Source organism: Neovison vison, chromosome 3 (genome assembly GCF_020171115.1).
Source record: "Neovison vison isolate M4711 chromosome 3, ASM_NN_V1, whole genome shotgun sequence".
NCBI lineage: Eukaryota > Metazoa > Chordata > Mammalia > Carnivora > Mustelidae > Neogale > Neogale vison.
The window spans coordinates 215437978-215452980 of record NC_058093.1 but is presented as its reverse complement, the minus strand read 5'-3'; the positions used below and the strand labels follow the sequence as shown (position 1 = coordinate 215452980).

Sequence of the window (15003 nt, the reverse complement as noted above, 5' to 3'; positions counted from 1 at the left end):
GAGAGAGAGAGAGAGAGAGAGATTGAGATTTTAAAAGATTTTATTTATTTATTTGATAGAGAGAGATCACAAGTAGACAGAGAGGCAGGCAGAGAGGGAGATAGAGGGAAGCAGGCTCCCCACTGAGCAGAAAGCCCAATGCAGGACTCGATCCCAGGACCCTGAGATTGGTGGCTCAGTGGGTTGAGATTGAGATTTTAGTGTTGCCAGGATATTTTGCCAATTTAAATGTCCCAAACCCAAGACTTCTTAAGTTTCCATAATTTCCCCCCATCTTCTATTCTCCAGTGACTTTTATTAATATTAAGTTTAAAAATAAGGATATTAAAAGGAGTAGGAAAAGTAAAGATTTATATTTCCTTACCTCATATGAAACATGATTCCCAGAACTTCCCATTAAATTGTTTAATCACAAATACTCTACAAAAATCATTCTGATTATCACACCAACTCACAGATGCAAAATCTGAGGCAGGTAAGATGTGTAACTTGCTTGAGTCAAAGTTAGAAAGTGCCCAAACCAGCAGCAAGCCAAGGACTTCAGACCCAGGAATCCCTGGTTTTCACCAACCTATGTCCTTTGTGTTTTCACATTAAGACATGGCCTCTTCTTAACGCTCTGGAAGGTTCTGTCTCTTTTTTCAAAAGCCATTGACTACTATTGGGACTTTGCAGAGCAGGCCGTCCAACAGAAATAAAATTCAAACCACATATGTGACTTAAAAATTTCTAGTAGCCACATTTTTTCCCACCTCTTTTTTTATTTATTTATTTTCAGAAAAACAGTATTCATTATTTTTTCACCACACCCAGTGCTCCATGCAAGCCGTGCCCTCTATAATGCCCACCACCTGGTACCCCCAACCTCCCACCCCCCCCGCCATTTCAAACCCCTCAGACTGTTATTCAGAGTCCATAGTCTCTCATGGTTCACCTCCCCTTCCAATTTACCCAAATTCCCTACTCCTCTCTAATGCCCCTTGTCCTCCATGCTATTTGTTATGCTCCACAAATAAGTTAAACCATATGATAATTGACTCTCTCTGCTTGACTTATTTCACTCAGCATATCTCTTCCAGTCCCGTCCATGTTGCTACAAAAGTTGGGTATTCATCCTTTCTGATGGAGGCATAATACTCCATAGTGTATATGGACCACATCTTCCTTATCCATTCATCCATTGAAGGGCATCTTGGTTCTTTCCATAGTTTGGCGACTGTGGCCATTGCTGCTATAAACATTGGGGTACAGATGGCCCTTCTTTTCACGACATCTGTATCTTTGGGGTAAATACCCAGTAGTGCAATTGCAGGGTCATAGGGAAGCTCTATTTTTAATTTCTTGAGGAATCTCCACACTGTTCTCCAAAGATAGTAGCCACATTTTTAAAATGAGAAGAAAAGAACAGAACTTGTTTTCATAATGCACTTTGTTTAGTTCAATCAAATGAAAATATTATCACATCAATATGATTAAATATAACAAATATGATCTATTTTTACCTTATTTTTCATCCTAAGTCTTTGAATTCTGGTGGGTCCCCCAGAATGACAGCTCATCTCTATTGGGACTACCCACATTTAATGGTCCACATGCATGTGTGACTTGCAGCAGCCACATTGGACAGAGCAGGTTAGATGCATAAGGTTTCCTTAGGGTAACAGTCCCAATGGTATATACAGGCTGTTTTTTTCCTTGGGAAACACTGACAACAACATCATGAAGGTCTGAGCACTCCTCAGAACAGACCCTGGGAGGACATAGACTGGGATAAAGGAGAGAGGGTGATGACCTGAGGGACCCAATAGGCTTGGGATGAGGGGAGAGGGAGCATGGTGAGGGGACTGGGCAGGAAGGGGATTGGAAAATCAGGTTCTGGGATGTCTTCTGGGTTGGAAACATAACTTACTCATCACTGTCTTGGCAATCGAGAAATGAGAAAATCATTTAATCTCTTAATGTTAGATTCTTCATTTAAAAGATTGGAAGAAAATTGTGCCTTGAGCATAGAGCTACTCTTTTTACTGTGTCTTATTCAGTGGAACCTGTACACACTCACCAAAGGTTTAACAACTACTGAGGGTTCAGAAGTAGTCATTTTGTTAAACTACCAATACACATAGGGTGACATTCATCCAAGGGTGCCCAGGGGGGCACTGTGGGGCTTGGTTTGATACCCCAGTAAATTCAAATCCCCTGGGCTGTGCTCAAGTGCAAAGGGTATGACTGATGCTTCCTTTGATGATTTTTGTGTATAATGAACTCTCCACTTTAGAAACCCACACCTGGTCCTTCTGAACTCAGGAAATTAACAGCATGAGAACCTTAACCTCAGAGCTCAGAAAAGAATGGAAAGAAATGGAAAGTAGATTTGCATCTGATGCTCCTCCTTCCTTGAGTTGAAAAAACAGAGGATAAGATGGGAGCTGGGGGAGTTCAGTCCCATCAGGACAGGCTCAGATCAAACTTCTACAAAGCTCCCCTCCACCATGGGCTGGGTACCATTCTACCTCCTGCCCTTTATTTTCTCTACAGGTCAGGGTTCAACCTCCTTCTCATTTCTTTCCAAACACAGTCCCCAGGGACCCTGTGTAGTGTCCAGTACATTCAACATCATCTTTGTGTTTTGTGTTTCCAGGTTTCTGTGCTGCACCTGTGCTGACTCAGCCTCCATCTGCATCTGCCTCCCTGGGAGCCTCTGTCAAGCTCACCTGCACCCTGAGCAGGGAGCACAGCAATTACTATATTCACTGGTATCAACAGGAACCAGAGAAGGCCCCTCGGTATTTGATGAAGGTTAATAGTGACGGAAGCCACAACAAGGGGGACGGGATCTCCAGTCGCTTCTCAGGATCCAGCACTGGGGTTGACCGTTACTTAACCATCTCCAACATCCAGCCTGAGGATGAGACTGAATATTACTGTGGTGCAGACTATAACATCGATGGTCAAATACAGTAAGCCACAGTGATACACACAATGGGGAAGTGAGGATAAAACCTCCCACTTTTTCTCTCTCATCTTCCCCGTGGGGGCTCAGAAGGAGTTGCTGTCCGTCCCTCTTCAGAGCCCTGAGACCTTTGACTCTCCCTGAAAACCCTGTCACCCTGTAGCAAATCCCAAGACACCATTACAAAGAGACAGAAACAGGTAGTCGTTTAATTCTTTTTGACAACAGAACATTCTCTTTCCTTCACCCTACAGCTGGTAAACACCAGACCAGCCCAGAAGGCCAGATAGGAAAACAACCCTGAGAGAGTAGCTGGTCTTATATGGCCCCTTGAGCCATCAGACCATGTGCATGCATGATGGGTCTCTTCTCAGAGAATGGAAAGAGATCTCAGAGTTCTGGAGTTTACCAAGGAGGTTGGTTGAGTGACTATCATCACTATAATTTCATCATGAAGCATAATGGGATGCTTGCCAGTGTCGAAATGTTAAAAAGGAAACACTTGGTCCCCAAGGGAAGCATGGCAGAGAGTCTTGAGTCCACAGTGAGTGTAGAGCTGGCATCTAGTAGGAAAACAGAATGCATGTTAGGATGTCTCTGCCAGGAACAACATGGAGCATGGCTTGGGTCTCTCCATCAGTACTCAATTCTCAACTTTTGGTGCCAAGAATGAATACACATGCTGCCTACAGGACTTTTCCAGGTTCTTCCCAGGAACACATCTACTGGTACAATAGCAGGGCACAGTGAAGGGGGTGCACCAAAGTGATAAATATATTGACTCCCCTGACGCTCAACCCTGTGAGTAATCCATCTTAAATGCATATGATGGTAGGGGGATCAGCTTACTGTACATGTTGAGCTCCTCCATAGATTTTCTGGTATCTGAAAAGCAGCATCTTTCACATACACCCATGCTTCTGTGTTAACATTGAGCATCTGTAATGATCAAGGTAACCCTGATCCCTGGGCATAAATCTGAGCAGGGTTAGGAGGATTTGTGATGCTGGATCCCAGAAATTCTGGCCGCGTCTCCATAGTGAATAATGGAGCTCAGAGATGGAAAATCCAGGAGCTACCCATAACCTGGAAAACTCCCAAGTGAGTAGGAGGAGAGAAGGTGGCTATACTAGAGACAGACTAGGCAGGGGTACAGGAGGAGCAGGAGGAGAGGTGAACAGCAGGTCTCAGTCCATCTGGGACTTCTTTCAAGTATGTGGTGGGCTGAGTCACAGGGGATCACAGGCCCATCCTACATCCTCCAGTAAAAGATCGTTCCCTACCAAGGGTTTGCGGAGATTGTGTCCTAAAAGAGGACCCCAACAGGTCCCTCTAGTGGGGATTTTCCTCCACCATGGACACTAGGAAAGACAGTCCAGAGGATGGTAGGGAAACAGCACCCAAACCCACACAGTGAATCACCCCACCTCCAAGCCCACTTGGGGCTTTATGATGTTAATAACTTGGAAGAAATTACCCCAGACCCTTGAACAGACAGAGAGATGGATAAATAGTGGAAGTGATGACAGTGATTGGAAAAGGGAGGAAGATAAAGAGCATTCCCTCTTGTGCTGGGCATGTCCAAGGACGCCTGGAGTTCTTACCCTCAACTCATCTTTCCCTTCTCCAGGCTGCAGCTCCTTGGTCAGGAACTGATGAGGTGGGGAGAGAAGTGACCACTGAGCCCCTGGTCCCTGGAAGGGACATGAGCAACCTCCTTGTGAGGGAAATGAATGCTCCCTGCTCAGACCACAGCTCTGGTCCCTAGGTTGTCTTTTGCAGTGACAGGACCCACTCCCTGCAGGGACAGTCTCAAGCCCAGAGCTCACGCCATGTGGGATCAAGAGATCTTGGGGACCCACGCAAAGACGAAGAAGCTTCCAGTAATTTGTCATGCTCTTTACATCTTTACATGAAACACTGATGAAAAAAAATATGGTGGCCAATTTCTGCACTCTTGTGGGATGAAAACAGCTTGTGTTAATACATGAGACATTGTGAAAAATCTCCAACAGCTGGTGGTTGGTTAACAAGTCAACTCCAGTAGAAAGGGATACACAAAGCTCAGAATGAGAGAATTTCCTAAAGTAATGACATGCCAAGCATGGGACAGAGTGCAGTGTGGGAAAGACAGGGGACCTGAGGCAGGAAGAGGTGGGTAATGAGGCTACAGTACCGATCACTGAATCAGGGGTTGTCTGTACTCTCAGAGGTCCCACCTCACCCCATGGCCAGGCTCCCACAAGGCTCCGAACCAACCCAGCACAGACCCCAGGCACAGAGGTTTCAGACAGGGTCATAAGGTCGGATCCCAGTAATCTGACAATTAAAGCCGGACCTTGGAAACCAAGGCTGGTTTTCTGACCAGAAAGCTCCATGGAGGAAGCCAGAGGGTCCTGGCTTCCTCATGAGTCACCTATTCTGATCTCACAAGTGAGTAATCCAGTCAGAGACCCATGGCGGAAATACATTTGCATAAATACTAGCAGTCACTGCTGCTTGGGCCTGGAGGAAATAAGAGAAGCTTTGGTGAGCCTGCCTTGCTGTGGGATCTCTGGAGGCAGAGCTTTGGGCATCTCCACCAGGGCTTGGACTCTTCTCCTGCTCCCCATCATCACTCTCTGCACAGGTGCACCCCTAGGCCCTGAACACAAGCTCAGCTTTCATGGGACCTGAGCTGGGCCTGCCCCAAGCCCTGAGCTCAGCACCAACACTGACTCAGTATTAGGTCCCTGGGAATGAGTCCCTGGACCTCACATCAACCCCTCCTCTCCTGTCTTTTCAGGTTCCGTGGCCTCCGGTGGACCGCCTCAGCCACGCTCTGTGTTGGTGGCCCTGGGACAGAGGACTACAATCACCAGCTCTGGAGATGTACTGGGGAAAAGATATGCATATTTCTACCAACAGAAGCCAAGACAAGCTCCTGTGCTTGTGATTACTAAAAATAATCAGCAACCCTCAGGGATCTCTGACCAGTTCTCAGGCTCTACCTCAGGAAACACGGCCACTCTGACTATCAGCGGGACCTGGACTGAGGATAAGGCAATTACTATCAATTCTATGACAGCAGTGGTAATGCTCACAGTGACACAGTTTGATGGGGAATGAGACACAGCCCCTTCCCTGTCTATATTGCACTCCTCTCCAGGCCCAGGAGGTCCATGAACAAGCACTGAGAAGGTCTGACCCTGGCCCCTAGGTCTGAGGTCTCCCTAGCTCCTCCCCACTCTGCTCTCAGGCAGCTCTGCACAGGTTGGGTCAGGAGAGCATTTAGCTGACAACACTAAACTACGCTGGTTTCTTTGCTTGTGTGTGAATGTGGGACAGAGGGCTTCAGTGGAGGAAAGACAGAGGGAGCCTTTTGTCCAGTGCTCATGATCTCTGCATTTTCCTTGTGCAATGGACCACTCATCACACAATGGACCAGGGTTAGAGTCCAAATTTCCCAGAGCAGCTGAGCGCCTAAAGCCATGATGTCATCAGTGAGAGCCACCTCCACCTGAGTGGAGAGGAAGTTGTGATGAATTTCCAACAGCAGGTGATTGTGTAACAAGTAAATTCCACATGCACCATCATGAAGAAAAGGATGAGGCATTCAGTAAGTCCAAGGGTTATGGTTTGGGAAGAAGCACTACAAAGTAAGCAAGTTCCTATCCAAGTCAAGGTCTATTCCACTAACAACAAAGCAATTCCTTCCATGGTGGAAAGGGTCTAATGGAATTCATCTGCCATCAGGCTCCTGGCTGAGTCCCAAGGGAATGGTCTGTTCCTGGGTACTCTGGCTTGGTTTCTGCTCTTGGCAGATTGGTCCCTCAGAAGTAGCCATAGCCATGTCAGCCTTATGAGTGAAAAAACCTAGGGATTAACTCATGAATAATGTCCCAATGTGCAACATGGCCACTTTGCTAGTGGCCCACTGAACAAAATCAAGAGTGAATAGACGAGAAGGCTCACCACTCTCTGCAGAATGTCACATTATCCACCTGATTATTAATAGTATTTCCCTCTGAGAACACATTCTTGTGGGCATTTTCATGCAACACAAATAACTCCGTGTTCATTTGGGGGTGGGTTTCCTCACACATCTCTTCCTCAAACAGCTTTCACCACTTTCCTTTTTGTGTTTCTTCCAAGGCTCTGACCAATCAGCCAAACTGAGTCACAGAACATAGGTTAGAAATAAGCCACTTCTGTCCTTCTCTCTGTCAGCTAAACAAACCAAGCACTCTGCTCAAACGTTGCCTTATTGAAAATTTTTCCATATTGTGCAGGGGTGTCCCAGATGAGTGCTGCAGGACTAGTATTGTTAACTAGCAGAGTTGGATGCACATCAGACAGGAACTTCCTAAAACAACCATGGCTCTTCCTCTGGATCAGCTGTTCATAGGACTGTCCCCACTGGGGCATAATTGTGCCAGACACTGCAGAGACAATGCAGTATGGGTTGGGGTCATGGCCATCAGGGCTTTTCCTCATGCAAATCGCCTGTGCCTTCAGGACCTGGGGAAGGCTGATCTCGAGTTTATATCTTGTTTGATGATGGAAAGATGCTATGAATGCCAATTCCATGCATTGGTTTGTCTGATAACACTCAGTTCATGCAGGCAGCTCGATCATAGTAACTTAGTGGCTGATAAGGAGCATACAGTCTCTGTTAAGGTTCAGTAACAAGCCAAAGTGTGTGCCAATTAGAGCTTTCTATTAATACACATTTTTTTAAAAAAAATGGTAACCTGCCCATCTATTTCAGTTCTAGGAACACTGTCATTGACTGAAACCCATGTGCTCTATCAAACGAGTCTGATTATTAACTTGGTCCTGCCATTCATTATGGTAACAACACACACCTTATCATTGGTGATAATATGGAACTGTGTGTCTCCTAAACATACAAAGATCCCCAAAGTTACAACTTTGGCACCCAATCCAGAGTTCGGTATCTCTAGAATACTTATGTGTACATATCACACATATGGGCATATATGTACACAAATATGTCTCCAACATACACACAGCAGACACAATCAGTATATATGTGCACATGCACTCACAAGTATATTCATATGTATGTATATGTATCAGTATATGATAGAAAGGAGTGTTTGAAAGGAATTTAATGTCATATGGAAACACACACAGGTGAGCCATGAAAAGCTACAGTGACTGTCACCTACAAACAGGCTCCTGCTTCCCACTCAGTTTTCAGGGAGTTCACATGGGGCTCCTCTTGTGACTCACCTTCCTTGGAAACATACAACATGAGAATTATAACACATCACACCTGCCCCTCAGTTTTTAACTTGTGGGTAAATGTTACCTGGGAACTCAACTAGCTTTGAATCACAGACACCTCAGATCCTTACTGTCCCTGTGTCCTCACACAAAGCAGACACTTCCTCACAGGGATGGAATCTAAACACATTTCAGTTCTTGTCCCTTTTTTCCCTCCTGATAGCAGCCCCACAGTCCCTCTTCAGAGATGCCTCCTCCAGCCTCTCCCCACACACGACCTCTTATTTTGTCTGATGTCACTTCATTCCCTGCATATCAACCAACACTGTCCAGGTTCACCTATCATTTCATTAATTGATTGTTTTATATTAGTTAACATCCCAACAAATCAAAAGTTTTTAATAAAAGACTGCCCATCTCGGTCAGAGAGATGAACATTCAAGCAGCTATTTTCCTGCAGACAGAAATAAGTCTGAAGTCAAATGGTGGTTCTCCAGATACTACCACTTATGTGAGGTCCCAAATCCTTTCACTGATTCTCCCACCTTTAAAACTACTATGGAGGCTTTGCTTTACCTTGTTGACAACAGACCTCAGTATGGCTGCTGCAGCTCTAGCTACAACTCATGAGTACGAGATAAAGAGCACTGCATAAATCTAGTATCTTTCATTCACAGACAAAACTCCCCAGAAAGATCCCCAACAGAATGACACATCAATGGGCTAGCTATGGGCCACAAGGTCAACGCTGACCTAGATAGACCTGAGAATAGCAATAGTGGGGCTTCTCAATGATTATTGAAGACAGGATGCAGGTAGATGGGTCGATGATGATATGCTGTCTCACCAAAGCAGCTGTGTCCCCAGGGCTGCTCTGCCCAAGGCAGGAACCCAAGAAAAACTTGTGTCTTATTCACACTGATTTCCAAGGGTGAAACCTATGGAAGAACAAGCTAGGTCTGAATAAGGATGTGTTGGTTGAGTTTCCTACTGTCTCTCTCCATGGGGCTGGAGCCCTCATCACACTATTTGGTGCTCAACAGCTAGATCAAGTGAGACAGTCCCAGAGTGTTGTGTCTCCTGGTGTTCAGCCCCAAAACCACACCCATGACCACCACCACCCCAGAAACATAAGCCCTGATACCTCAGATGGGTCCTGCCTCCTCTTCACATGAGCCTCTTCCTATTTTCATGGGTAATATGACTCCTCTTACCTGGTCTTGTGGCTGGCAGGGGTCTCATAGAGAAGAGAAAATCCTCCACTGAGCCCAGCAGTGTATGGATCAGGGGAATCGGGATGTGAGTTGTGGGTCCTGAATCTCTACCTGGACAAAGGAGCTCCCTGTACCTCCAGTGGCCAGTGCAGAGTAGCCACTCAGGGGAAGAATAGATCACCTGGCAAAGTCTCAGGGGTTCTAACTGGGAAGATTATTTACCAGTACCAGAGACCAGAAGGTACTACACTATCACCTTTGCTCTGATGTAAAATTCCAACAAAAGTCTCTCATCTCTATTCGGTAGAATTTGTCTCTGGCTCTAGCACACGTCCAGGACTTCATGATGCTCTGCCCCACCCCATTCCTGCTACAACAGTCACTGTCAATCCTTGCTCAAGCACTGTGTTTGTCCCTGACATGGAGGGCACCCGGGGGATCCTGAGGAACAGCATCTAGGATCTCTCCCAGGAGCTCTCCCTTGGCACAGACTCATAGTGCACCTACCTCAATATCTCCCTAAAACTCCTTATGCACCTGGCAAGGGAGCAATTTTGTTCATATTCTAATGTTTACCAACATAAACCAGGGGTAGGACACACACTGACCTATGGTCCTCTCGTACCTCAGAAGTAAACATTTTATGATGGGCTCAGACAATGCAGAAAGACTCCACCTCACAGTTCTTCTATGAACATTCCTGCCCAGGAGACAGGTTGGGACATGGAGAGGTATAGGGTTTGTACCCCAGACTATAGGGACACAGGGTGAAGGAGAATCTCCTGGGTTGAGGTTGGGTCTGCAGGGGCTGCCCCTCCCATCTCTGTGTCCCTTGGAGCTGAGCCCATTGCTAAAACCACAAGGCTCCTCAGCAGCAGCCACTGAGCTCTGGCTGATTTACATAACCAGCAGGTGCCTCCAGCAAGGGGATAAGAGAGGCCTAGGAGGAACCCTGTCTAGCCTTGGACCTCAGGGAGCAAAACTAAGGGACCTGCACCATGGCCTGGACCCCTCTCCTCCTCGGATTCCTGGCTCACTGCACAGGTGCTGAGCTCGGGCTCACATGACCTGGAAAGCCCAAAGGGCCCAGGAACAAAGATGACAGCAGGGTGGAAATGGCCTAGGGAATCAAAAGAGCTCAAGCAAGACAGGTGGGCGCATATAAGGGATGACACCCTGGCTGGAACCCCACCTCTCATCTTCTCTGTTGCAGCTTCCATGGCCTCCTATGTGCTGACTCAGCCTCCCTCAATGTCAGTGAACCTGGGACAGATGGTTAGGATCACCTGTGGAGGAAAAACATTGGAAGTAAAAGTGTTTACTGGTACCAGCAGAAGCCGGGCCAGGCCCCTGTGCAGGTTATCTATGGTGATAGCAGTCGGCCCTCAGGGATCCCTGACCAGTTCTCAGGCACGAACTCGGGAAACACGGCTACCCTGACCATCAGTGGGGCTCAAGCTGAGGATGAGGCTGACTATTACTGTTAGGTACCACACAGTGGTAATGCCCAGAGTGACAAAGATAGACAGGGAAGTGATACAAAAACCCCTTCCCCATCTGTGTCACACTCTCTGGCAGCCACAGGAGGGCTGTGCACAAAGCAGTGAGCAGTTCTTTTTTTTAATTTTTTAAATTTCTTTTCAGCGTAACAGTATTCATTGTTTTTGCACCACACCCAGTGCTCCATACAATCCGTGCCCTCTCTAATACCACCACCTGGTTCCCCCAACCTCCCACCCCCCACCCCTTCAAAACCCTCAGACTGTTTTTCAGAGTCCATAGTCTCTCATGGTTCACCTCCCCTTCCAATTTCCCTCAACTCCCTTCTCCTCTCCATCTCCCCTTGTCCTCCATGCTATTTGTTATGCTCCACAAATAAGTGAAACCACATGATAATTGACTCTCTCTGCTTGACTTATTTCACTCAGCATAATCTCTTCCAGTCCCGTCCATGTTGCTACAAAAGTTGGGTATTCATCCTTTCTGATGGAGGCATAATACTCCATAGTGTATATGGACCACATCTTCCTTATCCATTCGTCCGTTGAAGGACATCTTGGTTCTTTCCACAGTTTGGTGACCATGGCCATTGCTGCTATAAACATTGGGGTACAGATGGCCCTTCTTTTCATGACATCTGTATCTTTGGGGTAAATACCCAGGAGTGCAATTGCAGGGCCATAGGGAAGCTCTATTTGTAATTTCTTGAGGAATCTCCACACTGTTCTCCAAAGTGGCTGCACCAACTTGCATTCCCACCAACAGTGTAAGAGGGTTCCCCTTTCTCCACATCCTCTCCAACATACGTTGTTTCCTGTCTTGCTAATTTTGGCCATTCTAACTGGTGGAAGGTGGTATCTCTATGTGGTTTTAATTTGAATCTCCCTGATGGCTAGTGATGATGAACATTTTTTCATGTGTCTGATAGCCATTTGTATGTCTTCATTGGACAAATCTCTGTTAATGTCTTCTGCCCATTTTTTGACATGATTATCTGTTTTGTGTGTATATAAGGCCCCTGGACAAGTTCAAGAGTGGCAAGAAGGCTCACCACTGTCTGCTGAATGTCACATTATCCACCTGATTTCATAGAGTGTTCATATACAATTTCCCTCTGAGGACACACTCATGTGGGCATTTTCATGGAACACAAATCGCCCTGTGTTCATTTGGGGTTGGTGCCTACTCACATGTTTCTTCCTCAAACATCTTTCACCACTTTCCTTTTTGTGTTTCTTCCAACTCTCCAACCATCCAGCCAAACTGAGTCAGAGAACATAGGTTAGAAATAAGGCACTTTTGTCCTTCTCTCTGTCTGGGTGAATAAAAAAAGCACTCTGCTCAAATGTTGCCTTACTGAAAAAATTTCCATATTCTGCAGCGGTGTCCCAGATGAGGGCTGCAGGACTACTATTGTTAACTAGCAGAGTTGGATGCACATCACACAGGAACCTATTAAACCAACCATGGTTTTTCCTCTGGATCAGCTGTTCATAGGATTGTCCCCATTGGGTCATAATTGTGCCAGATAGAGCAGAGACAATGCAGTATAGGTTGGGGTCCTGGCCATCAGGCCTTTCCCTCATGCAATTGGCCTGTGCCTTCAGGACATGGGGAAGCCTAATCTCAAATCTCTCTCTTTTGTTGGATGATGGAGAGCTGCTGTGACTGTCCATTTCCCTGGCATGGTTGATCTGAAAACACTCATTTCATGCAGGCAGCTTGATCTCATAGTAACTTAGTGGCTAATAAGGAGCATACAGTCTCCTTTAAGATTCAGAAACAAGTCAAAGCATGTGTCAGTTGGAACTTTCTAATAATAGAGATGTACAAAAATTTGGTAAGCTGCCCATATATTTCAGTTCTATGAACACTGCCATTCACTAATATCAGTGTGTTCTGTCAAATGAGTCTGAGTGCTAACTTGGTCCTGTCATTCATTACGGTAACAACACAGACCTTATCATTGGTGATAATATGGAACTGCATGTCTCCTAAAAATGCAAAGATCCCCAAAACTACAACTGTGGCACCCAATCCAGAAATCAGAATCTCTAGAAAACGTATGTGTTTATACCATACATAAGGGTATCTATGTACTCAAATACATCTCCAACATATACACAGCAGACACAATTCGTATATACGCGCACAAGCACTCACAAGTATATTCATACATATGTATGTGTATCAGTATATGATAGAAAGGAGTGTGTGACAGGAATTGGATGTCATGTGGAAACACACACATACACACACACAGGGGCACCACACAGAAGCCACAGTGACTGTCAGCTACAAACAGTCTCCAGCGTCCCACTCAGTTTTCAGGGAGGTTCACATGGGGCTCCTCTTGTGACTCACCTTCCCTGGAAACATACAACAGAGAATTCTAACACATCACACCCGTCACTCAGTTTTGAACTTATGGGAAAATATCACCTTGGAACTCACTGACACCTAAGTTCCTCACTGTCCCTGCATCCTCAGACAAAGCAGACTCTTTCTGTAGGACTGACTCCAAACACACTTCAGTTCTTGTCCCTTCTCTCCATCCTGGAAGCATCCCCACAGCCCTCTGCAGAGAAGCCTCCTCCAGCCTCTCCGCACACATGACCAGCCTGTCATTTTGTCTGATATCACTTCATTCTCTGCACATCAAACAACACTGTCCAGGTTCTCCTATCATTTAATTAATTGATTGTTCTGTATGCATTTTTATCCCAACTGGTCAGGAAATTTTAATAAAATACATGCCCATCTCAATCAGAGGCATGAACATTCAAGCATCTATTTTCCTACAGACAGAAGTAAGTCTGAAGACAGATGGTGGTTCTCCAGGTACTACCAGTTCTGTGAGGTACCAGATCCTCTCACTGTCTCTCCTACCACCACTACAATGGAGGCTTTGCTTTACCTTGTTGTTGACAACAGACCTCGGGATGGCTGCTACAGCTCTAGCTATGACTCATGAGTACAAGAGAAAGACCCTTGCATAAATCTAGTCTCTTTCATTCACAGACAAAAGTCCCCAGAAAGATTCCCAGCAGAATAACACATCGATGGGATAGCTCAGGGACACAGGGTCACTGCTGACCTAGACGTACATAAGAATAGCAATAGTGGGCTCGGGGGGACAAGATGGCGGGGTACTAGGAAGAGGCGTCTTTTCAGCTGGTACCCCAAAGTGAGCTGATTACCTACCAAAGAACTCTGATCACCCATGAAATCAGCCTGAGATCAGAATTATACACGTCTGGATCTCTACAGGGGCAGAAGACGCCAGTGAGCAGGTAAAGCAGAATGGGAACGGCGGACTGATATTGGAAGATAAACAAAAGGGGGAGGGAGCCACCAGAGGCGACCAGTGCAAAAGTAATACCCCGATACGAGCGAGAGTGCCCTGAGTCTGAGGACCAGCATTAACTTGGAGACTGGTTGAAAGCACTCCAAAAGAGCAAAGGATCACGGGGGCAAATTGTGGGAATCAGGGCGGCTAGGGACAGGGGCTTAAGTCCCCGGTCCCAGACGGCCTCCCCGGCGCGGGGGCAGAGAGAGTGCGGCGGAGAAACCGGCTCCTGGTCCCTAAGCCGCCAGTGCGCCCCAGAGCGCGGGGGTTCCGGCTCCTGTGAGGGGATGGGACCTGCGCCGGTCTGCAGAACACACGCTAGCCCTACCACAAAGTTTGAGATGCGCGCGCACGTTGCTCCAGCTCTCCTGGGTTTCTAAGGCCCGGGGGCGCTCCTTGACCCGCACCATTGTTTCAAAGTCTAAGCCGAGTGCGCATGAAACTCTTCCCCGGACAGAGGTGCGCAAAAGCCCAGCCTGCGGCTTACGGACCAGCGCCCCGTTCTCAGTGCCCCAGACGCGCGCCCGACACACAGCCGCCTCTGAAAAGAGGTGCGCGCAAGCCGGGCACTCCCAGCCCCCGCCGGCGGCAAAATCTCAGTGTGCGATCGCTGCTTGGAACCTCTCTGGCGGTCAGGAGTTCCCAGACAGCCGCCACTGCCTTGGCTTTAGGGACGAGCAAAAGATCCTGCGCCCCCAGGGTCTGCAACTTGGAATCTGCACTGCCAGCGTCCAAGGGGGAATTTATTCAGCTTCTGC

At 46.9% G+C, this 15003-nt stretch overlaps 2 protein-coding genes and 2 gene segments (V, D, J or C); all 4 read left to right on the top strand.

Moving 5' to 3' along the window:
• LOC122903653 (immunoglobulin lambda-1 light chain-like) overlaps positions 1-15003 on the top strand; it is a 591711-nt gene that overhangs the window by 238333 nt on the left and 338375 nt on the right. The gene's annotated exons all lie outside the window — the stretch shown is intronic.
• Positions 1-15003, top strand: part of LOC122903652 (immunoglobulin lambda-1 light chain-like) — a 1198107-nt gene that overhangs the window by 855278 nt on the left and 327826 nt on the right. The window lies entirely within an intron of this gene.
• The window catches only part of LOC122903648, a 369147-nt gene continuing 356584 nt past the window's right edge, over positions 2441-15003 (top strand). The window contains 2 exon segments of the V gene segment in view: positions 2441-2535; positions 2639-2960. Coding sequence covers positions 2490-2535; positions 2639-2960 — 368 coding nt within the window.
• On the top strand, positions 10395-10883 carry LOC122903655. The segment is given in 2 exon segments: positions 10395-10440; positions 10610-10883. Coding segments are annotated over 2 exon segments (320 nt in total).